At 46.5% G+C, this 22,618-nt stretch overlaps 1 protein-coding gene across 3 annotated transcripts; it reads left to right on the top strand.

Moving 5' to 3' along the window:
• Positions 1–2,292: 2,292 nt before the first annotated feature.
• Positions 2,293–21,385, top strand: GCNA (germ cell nuclear acidic peptidase). Of its 3 annotated transcripts, none has more exons than XM_019521232.1 (11): positions 2,293–2,600; positions 6,305–6,351; positions 7,785–7,848; positions 8,319–8,380; positions 9,653–10,108; positions 10,436–10,613; positions 12,119–12,263; positions 14,559–14,697; positions 17,701–17,905; positions 20,334–21,078; positions 21,133–21,385. In XM_019521232.1, the coding sequence occupies exons 1-10, from the start codon at positions 2,566–2,568 to the stop codon at positions 20,581–20,583; spliced, it is 1,581 nt and encodes a 526-aa protein (XP_019376777.1). In that variant the 5' UTR covers positions 2,293–2,565; the 3' UTR covers positions 20,584–21,078; positions 21,133–21,385. The 3 variants fall into 3 exon arrangements, with proteins under 3 accessions (XP_019376777.1, XP_019376775.1, XP_019376776.1); XM_019521230.1 differs by having other exon boundaries at positions 8,319–8,386; XM_019521231.1 differs by lacking the exon at positions 21,133–21,385 and having other exon boundaries at positions 8,319–8,386; positions 20,334–21,126.
• The last annotated feature ends 1,233 nt before the right edge of the window (positions 21,386–22,618 follow it).

Below are 22,618 nucleotides of genomic sequence, written 5' to 3'. Positions count from 1 at the left end.
GCCCGGGCTCCGACGGGGACAGGGACGGGACGAGGGACCTGCTCGGAAGCGAGTGGCTCCACCCCCGGCGGCCTGTGGCCGCGCATGCGCCCCGCGTGCAGGAAGTCCTTCCCGTGACCCGGAAACACTTGGGGCTGCGGCGCGGAGTTTGAATGCGGTGGCGCTGCGCTGCGGACGCGAAGGTGAGCGGGGGCAGCAGCGGCCCTGGCCGGAGATGCTCCCGCGCCGGCAGAGCATCGCGTTGCCTGGGCGGCGGGGGCGTCACGTCCGCGCCCAGCTGGGAGCAGCGGCCCCGGGGCTGCCCCGCCGTGCAGGCCTCGCCTTCTGGAGCGGAGCTGCCTTCCCTGGACTCGGCGCCGCAGTGGCCTAGCCTGGCCTCCTGCTTCCGCCGGCGACCCCTGCCCGCGCCGGGGCTCTCCTTTTTGTAGAACCCGCTCGGGCCGGGTTAGTTTTTTGGAAAAAAGAAACTTTGGGCGCCGGCGGAGAGGTGGTAGTCGGTCGGCCGCACCTCTGCGTGCAGCTGGGAGCGCGCAGGGCCGGGGCCCATGTGGGCGGCGGCCCCTGGCTCTGTGCATCTCGCTGCTGCGCTCGCTCCTGGGTCAGCCCAGCTGGCTACACCGTGTGGCTTTGCCCAGCCTCCCAGGCAGCCCCGAGTTAAGAGGGAAACGGTATGAATGTAATTACCGCTTGACCTTTACACTCCTGGCCACGAACTCAGAGGCGGTAAAGCCTGAAAAACAGGCCGTTATGATCCTCTAGTCGCGGGGGTGGCAGATTGGTGCTTGTGATCTGGCAGCTGCCACGGGCTGCCCATTCCTGCTGCAGCCCCCCAGCCACTTGTTACTTTCTGCTTACCTGTGCAAATAGTCATGCCGATTCCTGTCCCAAACCGCAGACTCCCACATAGAATTGAAAGGAAAGCTGATCTTCATTTGAAGATTCTCAATGATAAGAGTTCAAGCAAGATGCAATAAGGGCTCTTGGCAGACAAGGTTCTTTGGATAAATTTAGATATCTTTTAGTAGACAAACTAAACAGTTGGAAAACTTATTCTTCTTGAGCTTTTGGGCACAAACACCCTTCTTCAGGCATAGGGAGAGTCTGCTGGTGTTTTCTGTGATCTGGGTGGAACAGAAATGCAGGTCTGAAAATGTAAATGAATGGCACAGAGGCAATAGGAAACGGTAGGTGGGGGCAAAGGGGGAAATGTTGACCTGGTGACAGAATGTAGCTCTTCACTTTCATTTCAAAACAATCAAGCACTTGAAACAAAACATAAACAACCCACAAACAAACTAACCCTCCAGTTATAGCTTATGGGGGTATGCTAGGGGTCATGCTGTCGTTACTTGGACACTTAAGTGCATTATGGTTGCTATTGCTAAGGTACCCTTCTCATTGCGTCTCCAGGCTTGCTCTGGTAAGGCTAACGCTGCACCTGTTGTCTGCTTAGGAGACATCTGTTGTGGAGTTTCATAAAACACTTGAATCCAACACGTGCGCTTCCTCAGTGCTGCTTGTTGGAGTTGGCCTCTGGTTCTCAGCTTGACAAAGGACGCTTTCTGTTAGGAAGTTGGGAACTCCACAGCCAATCTTTCATCAGTATTTTTCTCTTCTTTTGTAGACTCATTCCCTGCCTACTTTGTTCTCAGTTCTATAAGAGCTCTTGTTAGCAAATAAAAATGTAGGATTCTGGGCTAGCCCAGGGATTGACGCAACGCCTCGTCTGATGAGTGACAAAAAGGTTTTATTTACTACAGGTATTTAAAATCAAGTTAAGTGAGCCCGAACCCAATCAAAGCCCAGTAATTAGCTACAAGGTGATGATTTCTGACTGACTTCTCGAGTGCGTCTGGTGTGTAAGCAACTGGTCTTAAAGAGGTTTCTTACTCTTGAATCGTGCGTGCTGTTCACTGTTTTACTACCTTTTTATACCCTTAGTTTAGCATTTTCAAAGCATTCTTTTAGTTGTATAAATCAGGAGAGAGTCCCAAACAGTCATTGACAGGAAAAACCTGCTCATTACTGGTTATCAGAAATTTCTAATTCCACTGAGTTGCCTCTTGTTCCTGAAGAAAGTTTGGAACATATCAAGAAACTGATTAACAGCTAGTAAAAACACACTAAATCAGGAGGAGACATCTATTACATATGGAGAATGTCTCTTCCTGCACATAAACATGAGTTAGTCACAAAACAAATATTCACCATACTACTTAATCAAGGCTAGACAGTTCAGTTGGTTACACACCAGACAACTAAGAGTCTGCCTGAAATCATCCTGAATATAGCAAGAAAGGCTGGAAGAGAGACTTTGTTATTCCTTCTTAGCTGGGCTAGCCATGAACTTGCATCCTCTTGCATTATGCAATTAGCATCAGTATTCTGTATTTTAACTTTTGTGAGTAGGCCCAAGCTTAGCATGAGTTTCAGAGTCATAACTCTTGGACTCATCTATTACTTGTTTTGTGTAAGCTCAGACTGCTGTGAAGTAGTGCTTGTTGCGTCCCAATATCTGTGTTTCTCGGCTGTTCTTTGCTGTTTTTGTTTGCAGGTAAAAAGAAAATGTCTGCAGAATGCCAGAGCAAAAAGGGTCAAAGGTAAGAAGGCTTTGATTAACAGAAAAAAGAAAAATCCTGAATAGCTTTTCTCACCTGTTTTTAAAATTTTCTCTCTACATGTGACAAAGTAGTTAACATGTTCGCTATATTCCTGCTTGTTTGCAGATTTGCTTTTGTATAGACCAGTGGTTCTCAATGTTTTTGAACTCTCAGCCCTCTCCATAACGTCGGTGAATTGAATGGCACCCAATTCAAAAGCCTAATTTCTTATATTATAGTTCTGTGGCAGGGCACTTGATGTGCCTACCACTTGAAGAGGACAGGCAATCTGTTGAGCCACGGGCAGGTGGGAATCCAGCTGACCCAGGGGGGTGGCAGGGCTTGATCAAAGAAGTCACCTGAGTGAAGGAGGTTGAAGGAGGGCTGGTTGTAGATCAGGTATAAGCCCAGACCCTGAGAGTTTTTTCTTAATCTTGTTGATTGGTGACTAGTTAAGGAGGTTGCTTTGCAATTAATTGATAACCTTTGCACTAAAGTTGGCCTTTTGATAATTGAGGGGGGAATACCTTTTATCTATTAACACTAACAAACTGAAGAATGGTGGGGTAGGGACAGAGTGCCACCTCCCAGGGAGCAGGGGGGTAGCTTGCATGGCTGGCTGTTGCCACTCCGCATCTGGTCCTGTGCCCCCTGCCCCTCCCCCTGCGTCTACCTGGCCTGCTCCACTGTAGCCACACCCTGCCTGTCATTCTTGACACAGCACTGGCTGGAGACGTGCCCCCCAAGAGCCTTGCGGACAGACAGATGGACTAAGCCATTTTATATATAGAATTTACCAATGCCATGTGATGCGATATTTCACAAGACACATATATTTATGGCCTTTTTTTGCACAAAGAATATAAAAGTTTAAATGGTAATCATATTCTTTTTTTACCATTTACCTCCCAGCTTGGTGCTGCTTGCTGTTGCCAGAGTGGCTCCAGCTTGGGCTGCTTGGATCCAGACTGTCATGACAGAGAGATAACTAGTGGTTACCTGGGGGAGCGGGGCTGGGCAAAGTTGTGCAACGGAGCCACTGGGGCTAAATTGGAGTGAACGCAATGGCAGGCTGCATGGAGCCAGGTGCATTCCCCCCCATAGCACCCACAGGGGTTCCTGCCTACCAGAACAACTGCACTGTACCCAGGCGGTGCCTCCAGCCTGCCAGTGCCCGGAACCCTGGGCAATGCCTCCCTCCCGTCCACGTCCCGGGCTCCAGCAGCTGCTGCTTAGCAAGGACCTGCAGCAGCAGCTCTCCCAGCCCAGGGGCGTGTGGTGGATGGGCATGCTGTGCAGAATTGCACCTGAGGCATCCACCTGCAGGCTGAGTACTCTGTGCTAGGAGCCCCGGCACTGGGCAAGCCTTCAGCCAAGCGAGAGCAGCGTGGTACTGGCCCGGCTGCTGGCTGCATTCAAATGGGGAATGTACGTGGAAACCCCGGTGGGAGTCCTGGCTCTGTGCAACCCCGCAGCACCTGATGGCAGCTCTGCCACTGCTTGCTCCTGTTTTGAGTCTTGTCAACTCTACCACACAATTTTGCCCGGCTGTGCTCCCCCCGGTAACTGGTAGTTACCTCCCTCCCTCCTGCAACAGCTGTGTGATGTTGCAGCCCAGATCTGTGCCATCTCCCAGGCAGCCCCTGCCAGAGCTGCTCCCCCAACAGCAGACCCTACCACCCTGCATTGGTGCTGCTGCCTGCTCACTCCCACACACTTGCCACGTAGAGCCTGCTGTGGCCACGGGTTTCAGTCTCGGCTGGCAGTGGAGCTCGCTACTATCCTGCCTACCACCCTTGGCCCCAGCTTCCCTTGTCTTCTTGCTTCTCTGTCACTGGGCCATATAACCAATATAATTAGAAGAGGTTAAACAGGTATTTTTTAGACAATATTTACATCCCCATTTTGCTCTTAAAGTTCACGTATTAAATACAGATGTTATCCATAATTGATTGAAATTATGACTGCTTGGCATCGTCCTTCAAGGTTTTAGAGCTGATGGGTTTCAACCTCTCAGTTCATTTTGATTTATGGAATGGAAGAGAGGTTTGAATGGACTAGTTGAATAAACTAAAATGAAAGCAGCATTGTTTTTGAACCTTAAGATTTCCGATATCAAGAGTTAGTTTAGCAAACAATATCAAGCCCTGCCTCGTGGGGGAGGGCCAGCCAGGGACAAAGCCACAAGTCCTCTGGGGGGGGCGTGGCATGGAGCAGGGCTTATCTGGGGGTTGTGGAGGGAGGTGGAGGTAGCTCCCACCACCACATGCGGCTTCCTCCCACGGCTCATCCACCGGCTCCCACCGCTGCTGCTGTCGCTTGTCCGGGAGGGCACAGTGCCCCTGGATCTGTGCTGAGCGGGGCAGGTTGGGGCCAGGGCTGTTCCTCACGAAGCCTGGGCTGCCCAGGCAGGGTGCAGGGTGGGCTGTGGTGCTGCTGGGAGTGAAGAGCTATGATGGGGTTACAGCAAATATTGGGGTGGCTGCTGCCCCATGCCCCACCTGGCCCAGGCTCTGTTGGGAACTTCCCCGGCCCCAGTCTGCCCTGTGCAGATCCGTGGCCTGTTCCTGGTAGAGCCTCGGCTGGGTAGGGCGTGGAGCAGCACTGCTGGGAGGGGGCTGCAGCCACCCCAAAATTCGCTGTAGCCCCCTGCTCCTACTGGCACTGCCACCTGCCCTGCGCCCGGCCCAGATTCTCCTGGTAACAGGCCTGGCCCCAGCCTGCCTGGTGCAGATCTGGGAGCACATGTCCCAGACAAGTGACAGCAGCAGTGGTAGGAGCCAGTGGGCGAGTTGCACTTGGCAGCAGGAGCCATCTCCCCCTCCCCCATGAACCCCAGACAAGCCCTGCTCCATCCTGCATCCCCGGACAAGCTGAGGCTTTGTCCCCTGCCCACCCCGCCTGGGCAGCACTTGCTTCAGCCCCTGCCTCCATCCCTCCTGCACAGCAGGGCCTAGATCTGCCTCCCACACCACGCCCTTTCCCCCTTTTTTCCCCCATACATTCCAGCTGGAGGCAGCTCTCCGTGCTGCAGGCTGTCTCTTCAGTGCTTACGTGCTGCGCTGTGCCCGTGCCCAGCATGGACATTTATTGGCCAATTAAGGCCAATATAGATCATTTTCCTTACATTAGTACTGATCCAATATCAGACTGATGTATCAGTGTACGTCTAGTTTACACATAGGCTTTGAAGGAACCAAGGGGGTTGCTGGAGGCTGTTAATGAGAGAAATGAGTTCTTGTGGGGATTGTAAATGCGTTAACAGCTATTTGAGTTTTATTTTAACTTGTCAAAGGTGTCTAGACCACTGGGCTATCTGATAAGGAACCAGAGTGAGACATTTCCTTAGGTGCAGATGGCAAAGAGAAAACTGTTCCCCCATCAGAGAACGGGTGCAGATTTTCTGTGAGCAGCAGACTACAATGTTAAGTTACCATCAGATGAAAGCCTTCTTTAAGACGCCAAATTTTCCGTAATAAAGCATTGTCTTTCTATTGCTTGCTTATTTCTTTCTTTCTATTTGCTTTCTACTTGAAAATTAATACCTGGCCAGAATGACTGAGTATAGCAAAAGCATTGTTTGTTTGTTTGTTTTTTAATTTATTCATCAGTCTTGAATTGTGAGAACTTCTGGGGAGTTCTGATCCTCATCTGTGTTGGATTTGTCACATTTCTGACACCTGTTTTCATATTTTATTTTTCAGTTGTAGTCTGACCATTTCTTCTAGTGATGATGAAGAATTTGAAATGTGTGAGTATAGACTGGGTCAAATTCTTGCTGGCTGTATGAACAAGTGAAGGAAGGTATATTGTTCCTAGCCATGGAAATGTATTTTCTAAACTTTTGGAATTTTTTTTTTTCTTTAAATGCAGTAAGTTAGGCTTTGCAACAAGAACACCCCTTCTCTTCTCCCCAAATCATACTGAAGATGCACATGCATCTTAGGCACTGAGTTGAGAGACTTTGTGCTTAGGAGTACCTATGTGAATATGCATCATCCCTGTAGTCTATACAACGGGTGTCAAAGTATGGTATATGCTTCCTGCCTTGAAGTTCCACTCAACTGCATTTTGGTATGAGGGAGTATTTTTTGTTGTCCTTAAGACTTACTATTTCTGCCTCAATCTGCTTTTTAATTCTTTATAGCTAGTGGTTTGTTTTCTGGCACTATTGCCTATTGGCCGTCTTGTATGGGTTGGGAAATCTGCTAGGTCAGCAAACTTTCTCTTGGAAAAAGCCATGTTTTATTGAAGATGGCTTTTTTTGAACTGCCAGGCTTTAAGTATTGTCCTTCTTCTAACAAGACCATCCCCCAGAACAGGTGCTGCAAATGCCTTCTTTGCCTGGGTGTATTCTGTGTTTTAGGGAAGTGTTCAATTAGCAAATCATTCAACTCCTTGATCCCAAAAGACTGGGAGGTGAGGCTCCAGGTTTACCTTCTTAAATCTGCACAGCCTGGAATGCAAGACCTCCCTGAATGCCCCGGTTAGTCTAAGAGCTCCCTGCTCCAAGGATGTCTTCCAGTGAGACCTAAAATAAGGTGAACCTTCAATGGGAGTTCCAAGTTGAGGGTTCTTCCAAGAATTGTGTTCCCTGCTGCTCTGTATCGCTTGGAGCTGTTGCAGCCCCAAGTGGTCTCTGAAAAATCTCAAAGGTACTTCCCTACTACAAACTTGTGCTGCATCCTACCCTCCATACCCTCTTCCTAAGAGTCCTATGATTCTTGCAATTCTGTGATTAAGAACAAACTGATGGCAGGTAGCATTTATCACCCTTTAATGCCCTCCATGCAAAACAAAAGGAGTAGGGTGCATTTGTGTTGTATGTGTATTGCTAGGCAAAAAGCCCCTTAGCATGGATGTACCAGGCATGTGTACCCATAGTCTAATGTGCATGGGGACAACTTCTCCAAGTAGTCAGTTGTGATATCTGAGCAGTTGTTTTTCAGGTTTTATGACAGAACAGGCGTTGAAAGATAATGGAGAGAGGAGTCGAACATTTTCTGCTCCGAACGGCTACTGTTTTGAATTAAGACATAAAATAAAATGTATGTTTTAAGGATCCTGTATGCTATTTATAATTTAAAAGTAACATCAGTTAAGTCCTTGTATGTACTCCCTGCACAGAATAGGATTCTTTTAGAAAGTTAAGTTCTCTGATTTAATTGCAATATTCTGATTTAGTTTTATCTAGAATGAAGACTCCAAAATCCCTGGCACATCAAGTCCCAAAGAAGCAAAATGACAGGTAGATGTTAGTCATGTAGAAAAGTATATAATTTAAGGGGGGAAAAATTATTAATGGGGACATTTTGGTTGCCATGTATAAGTTCGCAGTGTTGGGGTTTTTAAATTTTATTTTGAATGTGGAAAACTGAATTGGAGCCTCTCTTCTGTACATAGGGCAGTATTGTGTTTAGGAGCTTTGAGAGCACTCATACCATGAGCTCATTCATGGAGATATATTAGTTCAGTCACTTCTCTCTACCTCGTCTCCTCCTTCATTGATGAGATGGGGATGAGTATCTCATTAGACCTAACTTGATGATTTTCTTACACTTTAAAATATGCAAATATAACCCTGAAAAATTTTGGAGGTACCCATGATGACAAGCATTGCAATAGATAACTGGGAAGTTTTACCTACACTAGGACAAGAATAGTGGCGATCATCCTGTTTCTGCTTATAGCTTCCTTTGTCTCATTTTATTTTTACAGTTTGAGAGACTTCATTGTTGACTCCAGGGAGGACTTTTTCTCAGATTTTAGAAGAAAAGGAGGTACAAATAAGAAGGGCAAATAACACTCCATCCACAGAGGGGATGACTATTTGGGCTGGGTAGAAAGAACAAATGCTTATTGTTCCAAGCTCATAATGCTTCTTAAAGAGATGGAAGTAAATTTGAAAATGTCTGGTTTCTCTTTATGGCAGGGGTGTCAAAGAGTTCACAGGCTGGATCTGGCTCCATAATCAGGTGCTGCCCCTGGGTCTGAGCCAGTCTACATGCTGCTGGCCTGGCCCTCTGTGCAGGATCTGGCGCACGTGCTGCCTGTAGTGCCTGGTCCAGCTGGTCCAAGGTCTGCATTACACAGGACATCTGCCCTGGTGGCCCTGGGACTGCACCACACCTAACGACTGCTCTGGGACTCACGGCTCCTGGCCAGGCCAGTCTGGAACGTGCTGCATGCAGCACTCATGCTAGCCAGTCCAGGACTGGACTGTATCCAGTGCCCACAGATGGTACAGCACAGGTCCCAGGCTGACTGGAGCAGGTGACATGCAGTTCCGGACCTGGGGGTGGGCCGGTTGTGGGCCAGGGTGCCGCTGGCACTGGAATCAGCATGGCGGGGTGGGGAGTGTGGTCTGTGGGCCTGATCCAACCCAAGGAGCATCCCTATACTACTCATCCAGCCAGTGGGACCAAATGAGTTTGACACCCCTGCTTTAAAGGTAATATACAGTGATATGATGTGTCAACTTCTCTTCCTTTCTGTTGGATTACTTCTCTCTCCTTCCTCTGCTTCCTGTTCCTACATCTGGTGTTGCTGTTTTTCTCCCTCCCTTCCAATTATGCCAGTTAAAAAAATGGGCTGTCTATCTCTCAACTCTCTTCAATTCTGTTTGCTTTTAATTAAAAGGAAACCTGGCTGCCAAAGGCAGCCCTTCTCCCATTCCCTGCACTGCCTATTCAAATAGCTTATTTAAGGAATAGAACTGACATTAATATTATGTTAAAACAAAGTCAAACATACATAGCTGCAGAAACTTTTATCAAGAGCGCAACTGTGATGGTGTTTGCTAGACTCTTGCAAATTCTCTCAGACTCATCATGCCCCTCTAGGGTCCATGGATGTGTGTCCTTTGGCTATTTCTCAGTTGCATTGTTTCTAGATAACGTGGACTTAAGTGTAAACACGCATGGAAATCTTACGATATTTCTCTGTGTAGGGGTCTCATGTTCCAAAGCATCTGGCAGATTGATATTAAAACAAAAGCTGATGTCTTTGTAGTTAAATTAGTGGGTTGTTTATATTTATCTTTTAAATTGCAGCGCTGAAAGATGTTTGGGCTGGAGAGAAACCAGTGGCTAGAGGAAAGGAAAATGCTTGCTATAGGGAACAGCTGCGTTTGGAGTTTTTCAGTGACAGTGACACTGAAGATTCTGTTTTTATAAAAAGTACGTGGCGGAACCACCACCAACAGAGCGGAGAGAAGGGGTTGAAGAAGAAACTGAGGCGCACAAAACAACCTCCTGGCATACAAAAAGATCTTGCTTTTTCTAAATATAATCTGAGTCCATCTCTGGATGAGAAGCAGCAAGGTTGTGAAGGGGAGGATCCAGAGGACAAAATACAAACCTTAGCATTGCAACAAAATGCGACAGTAGAATCAGACAGCTCAGAAGATGAATTTGAATCCTTAATAGAGCGGATAAAAAAGCGAAGCACACCTCTGACTCCAAGCTCACCCACGAACAAAACCACGGTCTGTCAACCAGGTATCAAAGGTAGGAGAAAGCCATTCTTTATTGTCTTAATCCTCTTAACTTAACAAGTATTGTGCAAATGGGCAGCAGGACTTCCTTATACTCTTCTTCATAAAGGGTTGTTATATGTAAATCACACCTAAAGTCCTTTCAGACCTGTCTCTGAAACAAATTATACACTTAACCATTTTCTTTTTTGAATACATTGTATTTGGCCCATCATATTTAACCTTTGGATTATGTAGTGTTCTGCTGCTTTGTAGTCAGTCTCTTAATTCCTTACTCTTTGGTAGAAATGCCTAATATTTGGTTCATTTAGGTTTGTAATCTTTTTGTTTATGCTTGTAGAACTGGAAAACTTCAGGTCTCCCTGTGAAAGCATACAGCAGGCTGTTCAGAGGGAGAGAATCCAGAGACAAAACTCAGAATCTTTGCTGAAAGATGCTTCTTCCAGTTTAATGCCTTTTATGAGACTTCCTGAGATCCCGTCACTTAATTACGTGCTTCCATCCCTATCCGAGAAAAGGTAAGCCTTTCTTTGTTCTTGTCGCGTTTTCAGAGAACAAAAACAAAAGAAAAAAGCAGCTTGAATTCAATTCTGAGGCAAAGTACAGCTATTATGTTCTCACCAGTACTTCCTGTTTATCATGCTTAAAAGAAACAGATAAAAAAATTGTGCTCCCTTAATGCTTGCACTACTGTTTTAAAAAGCTTTTTTTTTCCCCCTGTACTCTAGCTTAAGGCTCTGAAATCTTTGATGTCTATAAGGTGGAACTTGTTTCCGACTAAAAGGAATGGACTTATTTTGCAATTTTAAAGTTGCTCTTAAAAACAGCTTATATAGTTCCATGAGTTTCAAACAGTTTACATTCATAAATACTGGTCACGTCCATGTGGGATGTTTATTGTGCAATAGACTAATTAGACGCGCTGTAGACACTGAGGCACCCCTACTAGGCTGGAGTTAAACTAGTATACTCTGCAGCAGGATAGTACTTGTAAACACAAATGCTATCCTGGCTCAGAGTAAAAAACTGCAGCAGTGCACATGTAGATACTAGAGGGCTGACTGGAGCACGAGGGTAACCCTGCATTGGGCTGCTCTGGCCTGGCTCGATATGCTGTGATTCCTGGCACGCATGCAGCCGTGTGCCCACCAGCTTATTGCTGTGCATTAATGGGCGCATGTAGGCACACGCACTATGTACTTGTGGCATTACAGTTTATGACAACATTGGGCATGTGCACAACCTTTTGAACTAATGTAGGGATATGAGTACATGTTGCTATGAGGGGTGTCACGCTGACACGCTCAAAACATGCTGCTCTTCCATGGATGAGACTTTGGGGCTTTGCATCAGGAGTATGTGTACTTGAGATCAGAATCTTCCAAACAGTGGTGACTGAGCCATATCACATAGTCTGTCCTCATGCCACCCCCGACCCATCCTCATGAAGGCCCAGAGCATTTGCAGGGTTTTTGGTTTAGACTTTCCCTATGCCTGAAGAAGGGTGCTTGTGCCCAAAAGCTTGCAAAGAAGTGTGTTCCAACTACTCAGTTGGTCTAATGAAAGATATTACATGTACCCAAAGAAGCTTGCATGCAAGAGCATTTGTCGTATTTCAGGTCCCTCTCTGCCTTGGGCAACAAGACTGAATAAGCAGTGTTTGCTTTCTATCCTTTAAAGCAGGGGTATCAAACATACAGCGTGTAGAACCCTGCCATCCAGCCCTTGGTGCTGCCCCAGGGTCTGATCAGACCCCATAGGGCACAGTGTGCTCCAGTGGTGTGGGGCTAGACCTCAGGCTGGATCAGGTCCGTTGACCCGCTCCCCATGGAATCTCTGACTCCAAACCCCATCTCCAGGTTGGGGCCAGAGTTGGAACTGCAGCAGCAACCTGCTCCACTCCCTCCGTTTGTATTTGAATCTAAGATGAGGGGTCCCTGCCGTATTGTATAAGGTAAGTAACCATTCCTTTCTAGAAAACTGATGTGATGGGTTAACTTTTTTGCTACTATTTTTCTTGCAGATCAAATCTTTGTCCAGTGCCTGGCTGTTTCTTACAAGATCTCTCAAAACCAACATCTCAATATGTGAAGGATTTCAGGAAAAAAAAGGAGGTGTTGACAGAGAAACTCTACAGCCTTTATAACAGCACCATCTTTGAGCAAAAGGTAGTCATATACACACATTTCAATTACAGAACAAATAAAACCCATGGATTCTATGCTACTTATAATTTTCTGTGTGAAATGATGACTCTCTTCTTCTAGCGCCTTATCTCAAACTCAGCTGAAATTCGGTTTTCTAGCAAGTGTCTTATGTTTGAATGAGGTCAAAAGATGGATTGTTTTGTAAAGCAATTTTCTATAGCTGTAGTGCAGAGATTTTTCTAATTTGTCCAGCTCAGATTATACTTAAGTCTTGAAAGTATCTTTCAGAACACAAGAAGTGGCATACTGGGTCACACCAATGGTCCATCTAGTCCAGCATCCTGCCTTGGACAGTGGCAGGACTGGATGCTTTAGAGGGAGACCACTAAACTGGGTATGTGTAGAATGATCTATCCCCTGTTCATCACCCTGCCTGGCCTCCACCATCATTTGTTTAGTTTAGAGCAGAGTGGCGGCAAAATTTGGAGTGGATGTAGCATCCTCCCAGCACTGCTGGCACCAGCTCTGAGCCCAGCCCCTGCCGAGAAGAGCCTGGCTGCAGCCCACCCCACCCTTCCCCACGCAGATCGGGGTGGGGGGGGAAGCATGCCCCCCTGTGCCTTCCCAGGGTGCAAGCAGTGGTGGGAACCACCTCTTCCCACGGCTCTGCCCCCCTGCCCCCTCCCTCACAGTGGGAGTCATTGATTTGGCGCCCCTCCCGCCGGCACGCCTTCCCTCTCCCCTCTCCTTCCATCTCACCGGACTTAACGTGCCTCCTTAAATACTGGGTCTTGGTATTGGCCCCCAAAATCTCATCCCTGCATTAGTATGCTTTTGGGACTCAAAAAAAAAAAACCAGAAAAACATGCACCCAATGTATACACCTGCTAATACTAGTTTGCTTGCTTACGTGAATGAAAGTAACTTGGCTTTAAAGCACTGAGGCCTGGAGGAATGATCACAGTTGGGAAGACCTAAATTCTAGTCACAGGTTGGCACTGACTTGAGTGGTGACAGTGGGCAAATTGCATTGTTCTGAGCCTCCAGCTTTCCCCAGTCATAAAATGGCAGTAATATCCAGTTGTCTCACAGGGCAACTGCATATTTCTTAATGTGTAGTTAAAACTGTGTTTTGGACCTGCAAAGTGATAGATAACTGTTTAGTGGTATTATTTGGTATAAATTTTAAAAAAAAAGTATCAACTTTGTTACCGCATTTGTTGCATTTTTACTGCAAGACTAACTTGTGATCACATCACATACTTGTGAAATTGAATGAGTTCCTTGCTTGCTTAGAAAAGCAGTTGGGATGGAAATATATTTAGGCTACTTTTGGGAGGCTTTTGTGCCTGAGGAACCTTTTGATTCCTGTATGTCCAGTTTTTTGGATTGCCATCATCTTTGTGGCATTGGAATGTGATCTCTTGCTCTTTGTGGTAGTATGCCCTGATGAGATCAGTTTTAAGCTGCCTGCTTAAAAAAAGCTGGAACCAACCTGATCAGCCAGTTCCTCTGTAGACCAATAGCAAGGGGTAGCCTGGCTCTGAGTTTTGGAACTTGTAATCTCAAGAGCTGCGTGCAGCAGTACTAGAGTCTGAAAGGAAGGTCCTTCTCGGGTGTTTTGGAACAAGACAAGGTCAGATTGAGGAACTTGATCAGTTTGTTAGTCTTCATGTTGAGAGAACTGTTTTGTTTTTTTTAAGGTTTAAAAAGAAGCCTCGATAAATTGGAGAGTGTAGGTTATGAAGGTTGCACTTAAACTTGATAGTTAAGCCTGTGAAAAATCTTGTAAGCACCATTAACCAGCTGCTGTCATCTCCCTATTCAGTCTCCTAGGAAAGGCTTTAGCCTCTGTTGAACATTTAGAAAATATGGGATGCTGCCCTCATCAGGGATTTGACAGCCTGATTAAGTGACGGGGAGAGTCTCCTCTGAGCACTTGGAGAAGAGATTGTCAACATGGCCCGGGGGAATGGCTAGTTTTAGAGATGTTAACTCTTACTACTTTTTCTCTTCAGTTGAGCTATATGGCTGACTTTGTTTCACTGCTATTTTGTTTTTGCTTAAAACTGCTTTCAAGCAGCTGCTTCATGCGGTCTATCTCAAGAGAGAGCAAAGTCTTCCAACCTACAAAGAGGTGGGGAAGGCAAAAGGAGTTTCTTAAATCTTGCCTCCCCCCAGATCTCAGTCCTAATGTGCGTGGATAAACACCTCTTGCTTACGGCTGTGATAGCGCACACCAGGGAAAAGCCTGAGGAAGAGATGTTTGTTGGGAGAGTGCAGATGATATGCACCATTTCATTATTTTTCTCTCAGTTACCAGAGAAAATGGAAATCATCTGGAATAAAAAGATGCGGAAGACAGCAGGGTACTGTGTAACTGGGCAAACAAAAGGTCCTGAGTTCCAGCGCTATGCTCGGATAGAGCTCTCTGAAAAAGTTTGTGACTCTGCAGGTAAGGAAGGACAGAAGGATATTGAACTTAATTGCTTTACTGGGCGGGTTCTAGGCTAGGATGCAGAGACATGGGTTTTATTTCTTGTCCTGGCACAAAGTTTGTTAGAACTTAAATAAGTCGGTCTTTTTTTTAGTTCACCATTCATAAGATGGGAACAACAGCATTGTCTTATTGTGAGGATTGCAAGTACGTTAAATATTGCAAAGCATGTCGAAATCTGTTTACGAAAAGCATTATATGAGGGCCTGGTCTTTATTTATTTATTTATTGATTTATTTATTAACGATAATAATGATTTTATGGGCATCATGATTCAAAGTGCATTTCTAAGAGTTTTAATGGCTGTGTTTTACTGCAGGTGCTCCTTGAGATCTGAGTTTGTTCACTACAGCTGAATACACTTTTTTCAGAAAATGTGGAGTCACAATTGAGGCTGATTAGGGAAAAAGCCCTACTCTCAATACCATATTAATTGTTCTCAGTTGACTGTCTAAAATGCTTCAGTTACCTCTGAATGAATGAACTTTATTGATAGATCATTAAAACAATCATGCTGTACTACAGCATAAAAGCTTGGGTAGGGCAAAGATCAACTGAAAATCATCTTAAATCAGTAGCAACACAACTGTCATCAGGCAGGTGTACCCAGGGCATCTTTACACGTGCTTCATGGGGGGGAGCGCTTTAATCAGAGCGGCCCTCGGGAGGCACTCTAATTAAAGCACCCACAGCGTTGTGCGTGTTCAGCTTGCCGCAGTTCAAAGTGACGGCGGGAACACTAACTAAAGCTTGTTCAGTGACCTTCAGTTAAAGTGCCTCTGCCGCCATTTTGAAGCATGGGACATTGAATAGATGTTATGCTGAGGCTGCTGGAGCATGCTAATTGGCATGCTCCAGCCAACTCCATCAAGTCTGCTCTGACGCATACTAATTAGAACGTGTTGGGCATGTGTGTAGGTGCTCGCGGTGTCTGCATTGAATAACTATGGCTTTAAAATGAAGAGGTCACAATCAGGGACCTGGGATGATGGTCTGGGAAAAAGAAAGCTGTGCAGGGAAGGTATCTCTACATCATTGAGGATATTTGCTGAGGAAGGCTTTAAACTAGGTTTGTGGGGAATGATGACAAAAATAATGACTGAAGTGCAATTAGGATCTAAGGATTAAGGCTGGGCAAAGAGGCTTAGCTGTTGAAAAAAGAGGGAAAACTAATGGGGTTAAGATGAGAGGGAGAAAAAAACCTCAGGAAAATCTGCAAGGTAGCTTTGATTCCTATATTCCAATAAAAGCAAGAGGATTGAGCAGAATGAACTGGAAGTTATTTTACATGGAGTAGGTGTCGTGGAGAACTCACATGGTTAGAATGTCAGTACTTGAGGGGGTATAGTCTGATTTAGAGGGACTGGTTTGAGGGGTTAAAAAGAGGAGACATTTCACTGTTTTGTCCAGAATGCATGTGCTTGCTCTGATGTCCTAGGGGAAGTGAGCAAGAGAGCAGTTGTGAGTGCATTTGGGCGAAGAATAGAGGGTAAAGAAAAGTAACCTGGGTTGACTACAGACCACCAAATCAGGCAGGACTGAATAAGGCATGCTTCAAACAGAATATCTGTAAATATGTAAATTAGTAACAATGGGGCATTTAACTTTCCTGATACCTGTTGGAAGAAAGATGCAGAAAAACATACAATTTCTAACAAGTTCTTAATCTACACAACAACATTGTTTTAGAAAACTTCCTAACATTAAAAACAGGAGGACAGTGGAGTAAGTTGTCTAGAGAAGTTGTATAGTTTTTCAAGAAGAGGCTGAACGGGCACCTGGGTGGGATGGTATAGGAACAGCATGTCTGGTGGCTGTTACAGCTCAGGAAAGAGACCTTGAAATCATTATACAGATGGCTCTCTAAAAGTGTCGGCTCGATTTATATAGTAGTACCTTAAAAAACAAAAACAAAAAAAAACCACCAACCGCACCCCCCCCCCAACCCGGAAAAAAAAAAACAACAAACCTGTTGAGAGCATTGTTAAGAAGGGAACAGAAGACAAATTGGAGAACATCATCGTGCCACTACGCAAATCTATAAATGCACCTATGTGTTGGCTACTGTGTACAGTTCTGGACCCCACATCTCCAAAAGGATGTAGTAAAATTAGAAAAGGTACCGAGAAGGTCTGCCAGAATGATTGGGTCACGGAGCAATGGCCATACCAGGGAAGGGTAAATAAGCCAGGACTCTTCAGTTTGGAAAGGAGAAGGCTGAGGGGGAAATGATAGTGGTCTATACAATCATGAACCATGTGGACCAAGTGGATAGGGAACTGTTATTCACCAAGTCCCACAATATTAAGGGGCATCTGCTGACATGAGTGGGTGACAGGTTTAAAGCTAACATGATAAAGTACTTTTTCAAACAACACATAGTTAACTTGTGGAATTCATTGCCACAGGAGGTGGTAGAGACAGACGCTACAGTCAAATTCAAAGAGGGACAAGACATTCCTGGATCATAGGTCTGTTAATAGCTGTTGAACAGAATGGTTGTAGATGTTTCCTCTGGCATCTCTAAACCAATAATGGTGGATGTCAGGGAGAGTATTGAACAGGGAATGGAACATTCTAGATCCGTTAGGTTCATGGTTCTCTCTCTCTCTACCATCCACTTCTGGATCCTGGGCTAGATGGGCCATTGGTCCGACTCAGCACGGCACTTTTGTTCTTAGGTTTGTCCAACATCTGTGCAGGGGTCAGGCAAGACGACCCTTGTTCCTTCCAGCCGTATGATTCTAAGAAGTCACCCTCTTATCACCCCAGAGACACTAAGGACAGCAGGGGATGACGTGGCCTCTGACTTGGAGAGAATAGTGTGTGGAAAATCTTCCATTAAGCAGTCTGCGCAATTTTTATCAGAGTGAAGACTTTATCTGGCATTGGTGACAGTGGTGTCATCCACTAGGGATGGCAAGCAACTTATTTTTTTCCCCCCTCTTCTCTTTCCCCAAGACCGGCTTCGAGACACACTGATCCATGAGGTTTGTCATGCAGCCACCTGGATTATCAATGGAATTCGAGATGGACATGGACCGATTTGGAGATTGTATGCTAAGAAATCAACTGTAATTCATCCAGAGCTGCCAATGGTGACACGATGCCACAGCTATGAGATTAAATACAAATTCACTTATGAGTGTTCTGTGTGCAAAGCCACGTGAGTAGTCATTGTTTGCTCCCATTTGCCTGGGATCATCTATTAACTTTCTTTACCTCCCCAATCCAACAGCTAACTAACTGTCTATTTTAAAACTAGATCTTTTAAAATTATTTGCAGCTGGCACTGGAATGGACTGAATTTGTCTGTATTACTTCACCTGCTTTGTCCTAAAACCATAAAGAGCCTCGCACTGATCCCCTGCCAATCTCTCTTCCGGTTTCCTTACAAGACTTCAATTTCCCTGCTGTTTATTATTTATCGCCATCATTGTTGTTTTTATTAGCATCATAATTACTTAATGGCTTCTTTGAGAACAAAATGTTGGGGGGAGGTAAGACCAGTTATTTAAGGGGAGCAATCTGGACCACAATGAGTTTTTGAAGATTTGTAGGGTAACTCCCAGAAGGGACCATTTCAGTTCCATGGCCTGACTTCTTTAGTCTATGTTAATCAAAATATTGCCTGCTGATTTCTGCGTACAATCTAGAATAGCAACCAAATGGGACCAAACTTGCTGGAGATGAGTCCCTCTTGGCCACTATTTATAGATTTAAAATTTTGCAGCTCTGTCTAAAAATGCTACACTTGGCCAGTTTCAAAATAGTTAAGTTAATTTTGTGCAGTGCTGTTCTCCATGGGAGCAGACGTTTTTCCTTTGGGCATTCAGACTTTCCATTTTGATATCTTCTCCAGGACCCACCTCCCGCAGACAAAGTAATATTAGGAAGGTATTGTGGTAGTTGGATACAAACTGACGTTTTTTATGTTGCCGTGAGGCGAGGCAAAGGGTATCACTTGAATTTCCAACTCTAACAGAGCAGTGTTACTGAAGGAGTTACTGATCACTTACAAGGTTGTGTAGACTTGCTGGTGAGAGACTACTGTAGCTATGTGAAGAGCTTGTATATAACTTGTAAGTGGCACTCTGTTTCCTGTGTGCTTAGGTAGTAGATGGGGATAATGGTTATACATTGAGATTTTATTGTTGTTGTAGTTGCTAACCTGTTAGCTTGTCAGAGAGAACCCATATGACCCTTTTTAGTACACGACAGTAGTTTTTGTGATTTAAAGAGAGGAAAAAACCTGGGGGGGGGGGGGGGAGGTTTACAGTGAATTGTTAAGCTGAATATGAGCCAAGAATGTGCCCTTGTTGCAAAGAAGGCTAACGGCATAGCATAGGGGTGCACCGATAAAGAATTTTTGGGCCGATACCAATGGCTGCCCAGCTGCAGTCCCGGCTGTGTGCGCGCTGCGGCTGTGCGCGTGCGCGCACGTGGCATTTATGGTGACATGACTGACCGCATCAGCCAAAAAAAGACTATTGCGGATAGTGTCCATTTTACTTTTATCAGTGCCAATGTGCATTGGTAGGAACGTTGGCAGCAGATTGAGGGAGATGATTCTTCCCCTCTGTTCTGCACTGCTGAGGACACATCTGGAGTCCTGTGTCAACAGAAAAGAATGGGGACAAATTGGAGAGAGTCCAGCAGAGGGCAACGAAAATAGCGAGGGGGCTGTGACTTGTGAGGTGAGGCTGAGGGCCTGTATACCCTTTATGCTGCGCCACACTGCACCATCCCCTGGGTGGGCACAGAACACAAGCTGAAGGATGGGGGATGCCTGGAGACTGCAGCTGCTGCTGCAGCCACAGCGATTTGCTGCGTGGCAGCCCGGCAGGAGCCCAGGGGATGCCCCAACAGTTCTCATGGGGCAGAGCAGCTAGGCATTCAGCTTGTGTAGTTAACTGAATGCAACCCTTAGAGTGGCCCTGAACATATTTACAGACACATGCTTAGAACACTTAACCTGCACACAAATAGAGACTGCTGTTCTTAACTGTAGCAGAACGTATTAGAAGACTAACTTATACTGCTGGTGTGAAGCTTGGGGAACTCTCCTACCACTATTGCCTGATATCAGGGTGTGGGTCTCTTCTTGTGCCTCAGGCTGGAACTAGACCACAGGCTCCTTGTGAGCTGGATCCAGCTGGCAGCTCCAGCTTTGGCACAGGACAAACAACTGTGCTCTGGCTCCTGCTTTGGGCCCTGTGCCAGAACTGAAGCAACATGTGTCAGAACACGGTGGCTGTGGTGGCAGCCCCAGCATGGGGCAGTGGTGGGGCTGGCAGCCAAGGACATAAGGCCACAGCAGCAGCCACAGCTGAAACAGCCCAAGGGCATCCAAAGCTGTGTCAATCCTCATTTGGTCTCCTGTCACTGATTGTCATGTCCCCGCCCCTCCCCTGGGCTTAAGGGCCCCAGAGTCTACGGCAGGCTACACCCCCAACTTCTGGTGGCCCACCTGTAGGCTAGTAGGCCCAACTGAGCCGTTCTGTTAGATGGATCAGGCCTGTGGGTGCTAGGTTTGACACCCCTGGCAAAATGCCATTATATAATCACTTTACGTTTTCTTTCTTCTATTTTAGGATCGGGCGTCACTCCAAGTCGCTGGACACAGAGCGTTTTGTGTGTGCACACTGTCGGGGGCAGCTAGTCTTGTGTCAGTCAAGCAGGAAGGATGGTACTCCTGTGAGAACACAGTTAACTCCATTTGCAAAGTACGTGAAAGAGAACTATGGCTCTACCAAGAAAAAGCAGCATGCTTTGAGCCATGCAGAGGTCATGCGGAAGCTAAGTGCTGACTTTGCTTCAAAGACCAGGCTGCTAGATTCTTAAATGTATCTGAGCTGTGTGCTTTCAATGTGACAGGAGTTTGTAGCATTAGAAAAAGCAGACCGGTCTAGTTGGCTACAATTTAGTTTCTAATTTGGAAGGGTTGCAGCACGGATTCAATGAATTGTTGGGTTTTTTGTTGTTGTTTGTGTCCCAGCTTGTAAGGTGCTACGAAGTCTTTAAGGTCTGAGCTAGTTGCATTCGAAGAACAGGGTTCAAAATATTGGTGGAAATAACATCCTTGAATACAGATTATATATTTATCTTTCCTTTATTTGGCAGAATTTTCCTCTAGGAAGGAGCAGTTTTTTTGCCCCTACTCATCAGTCGTTCCTTGCGCGATTCTCCTGTTTCACTCAGGTGGCTGTTAGTGAAACACTTCTGTCTCCTTAAGGTGTTAGGGGAAAGGTGATCTACCCAATACGTGTTTGGACCTGCATCCATTGCCGTAGAATGTTCAGGGGGGGAGGGGGGGGTCGGATGCATCTGTTTAGTTAAGTGTTGTTGTAACTGACCTCTAAACACCTGGATTTCATAGAGGGCCAATGGAAGTTAAGGAGGAGGAAACTCATTTAGAACCTAAGTATTTTGACCAGGTTTGAGAGAGATTCCAGAAGCAGTTAACTTGGGCTGAGAGAGAGGGAAGGTCTTAAACCTAGATCAAATATTTTGCAGTTACAAATTTGTGATACATTTGGTCGGGGGGTTGGATAACCAGTGTGTGTACTGTAAATAATGTGTTCAAGTGATTATATCAGTTTTGTAAGTTTTATTCAATTATTAATAAAACAAATTTTGTATCATACTGATGGTTAAGGTTAATGAAATTAATTTCTCTGTAAGTCCCAGTGCCTCTTTTCTCTTTTCTTCTGCTGCCCCTGGGTAGCCACCCTGTCTCCTGGGTGGGCTAAGGGGTTCCCCAAGGAGTGTTTGCTTATGGACTTAGGCTGAAACCCCTCTACAGAGCACCTTGCGAAGTGCTTCCAGGTCTGCAGCAGTGAAAGGCGAATGGGGTAAGGCGCAGAGGTGAGGCGATGCCTCCCTGTTGCCTTCTGTGAGCTCCCAGGGAAACACTTTGGGGGGGGTGGTCAAGTAGGTCACAGGGCAGTACAACCATTCTTCCATGCCTGAGCTTTAGTCATGGGGTTTGGGTGCAGGTTTTCATTCCCTGGGTGACATGAGCCAGGGGCAACTTTTATGGTATCGTTGATTTTGAAATGCAAAGGAGCAGGGACCAGGATGGACAGGTGCCAGAGTCCGGCTGTAAACCAGCTGAGTGTTGCGTGCATGTTTGTGACAGGGTCCTTGTCCCGGACAGGACACGGTGGGGGCTTCTGCTTGGGGGAGCAGCCTGGTGGGACGCTTTACTTCCCCTGACCCGCAGCCCTCCGCCGCCGTTTGTCTTCTGCTGCCCGCAGCCCCCGGCTCCCTGTTCTCGTCCCCACGGAAATGGTCGGTCCCAGGCGCGCCTCCCGCGACTGAACCGGGGGCTCGGGGCTGGGGGCGTGTCGCTGGGGAGCGCGGCACGGTCGCGATCAGAGGTGCGTGTCCCCGTCGGCCGCCTTGAGGCGAGCCGCGATCGGCTGGAACGGCTGTATGGGCGGAGTCGGGGAGACTCCGCCCTTTCTCTCTCTGATTGGCCTCTACCGCCGGAGGCTAGTCTAGGAGGAAGCCTCCTCCTCAGGCACTCTGGCTGTTGGGATTGGTGCGAAGGGTGCACCGCTCTGCGTGCTGATTGGTTCGACTCCGGCTGGGCGCGGACCCCGAAGCCCGCGTGCCCCGCTTCTGGCCCAAGGCTGCTTCTGGCCGGAGGGGTGCCGTTGCTAGCAAGATTTGTGCGATGTTTCCCTGTTTTACAGAGGAAAAAAGGTTGCTGTTCAGTTAGAACTGCAAGACATCTGTTGTAGTGGAGAGTAGGGGCTCCTTGCTTTCAAATAAGTGCCGGTCTTATTCGGAGCCCACGTCCTTGTCGCTACAGAAATGTGTGCAGGAGGGAGGCATGTGCAGATGTGTATACAGTGCGTGTGCTGTGTGTGAG

Source organism: Gavialis gangeticus, unplaced genomic scaffold (genome assembly GCF_001723915.1).
Source record: "Gavialis gangeticus isolate Ggan-Ray unplaced genomic scaffold, GavGan_comp1, whole genome shotgun sequence".
Taxonomy (NCBI): domain Eukaryota; kingdom Metazoa; phylum Chordata; order Crocodylia; family Gavialidae; genus Gavialis; species Gavialis gangeticus.
The sequence above is the reverse complement of the archived record's forward strand: the minus strand, read 5'-3'. Positions and strand labels throughout refer to the sequence as shown.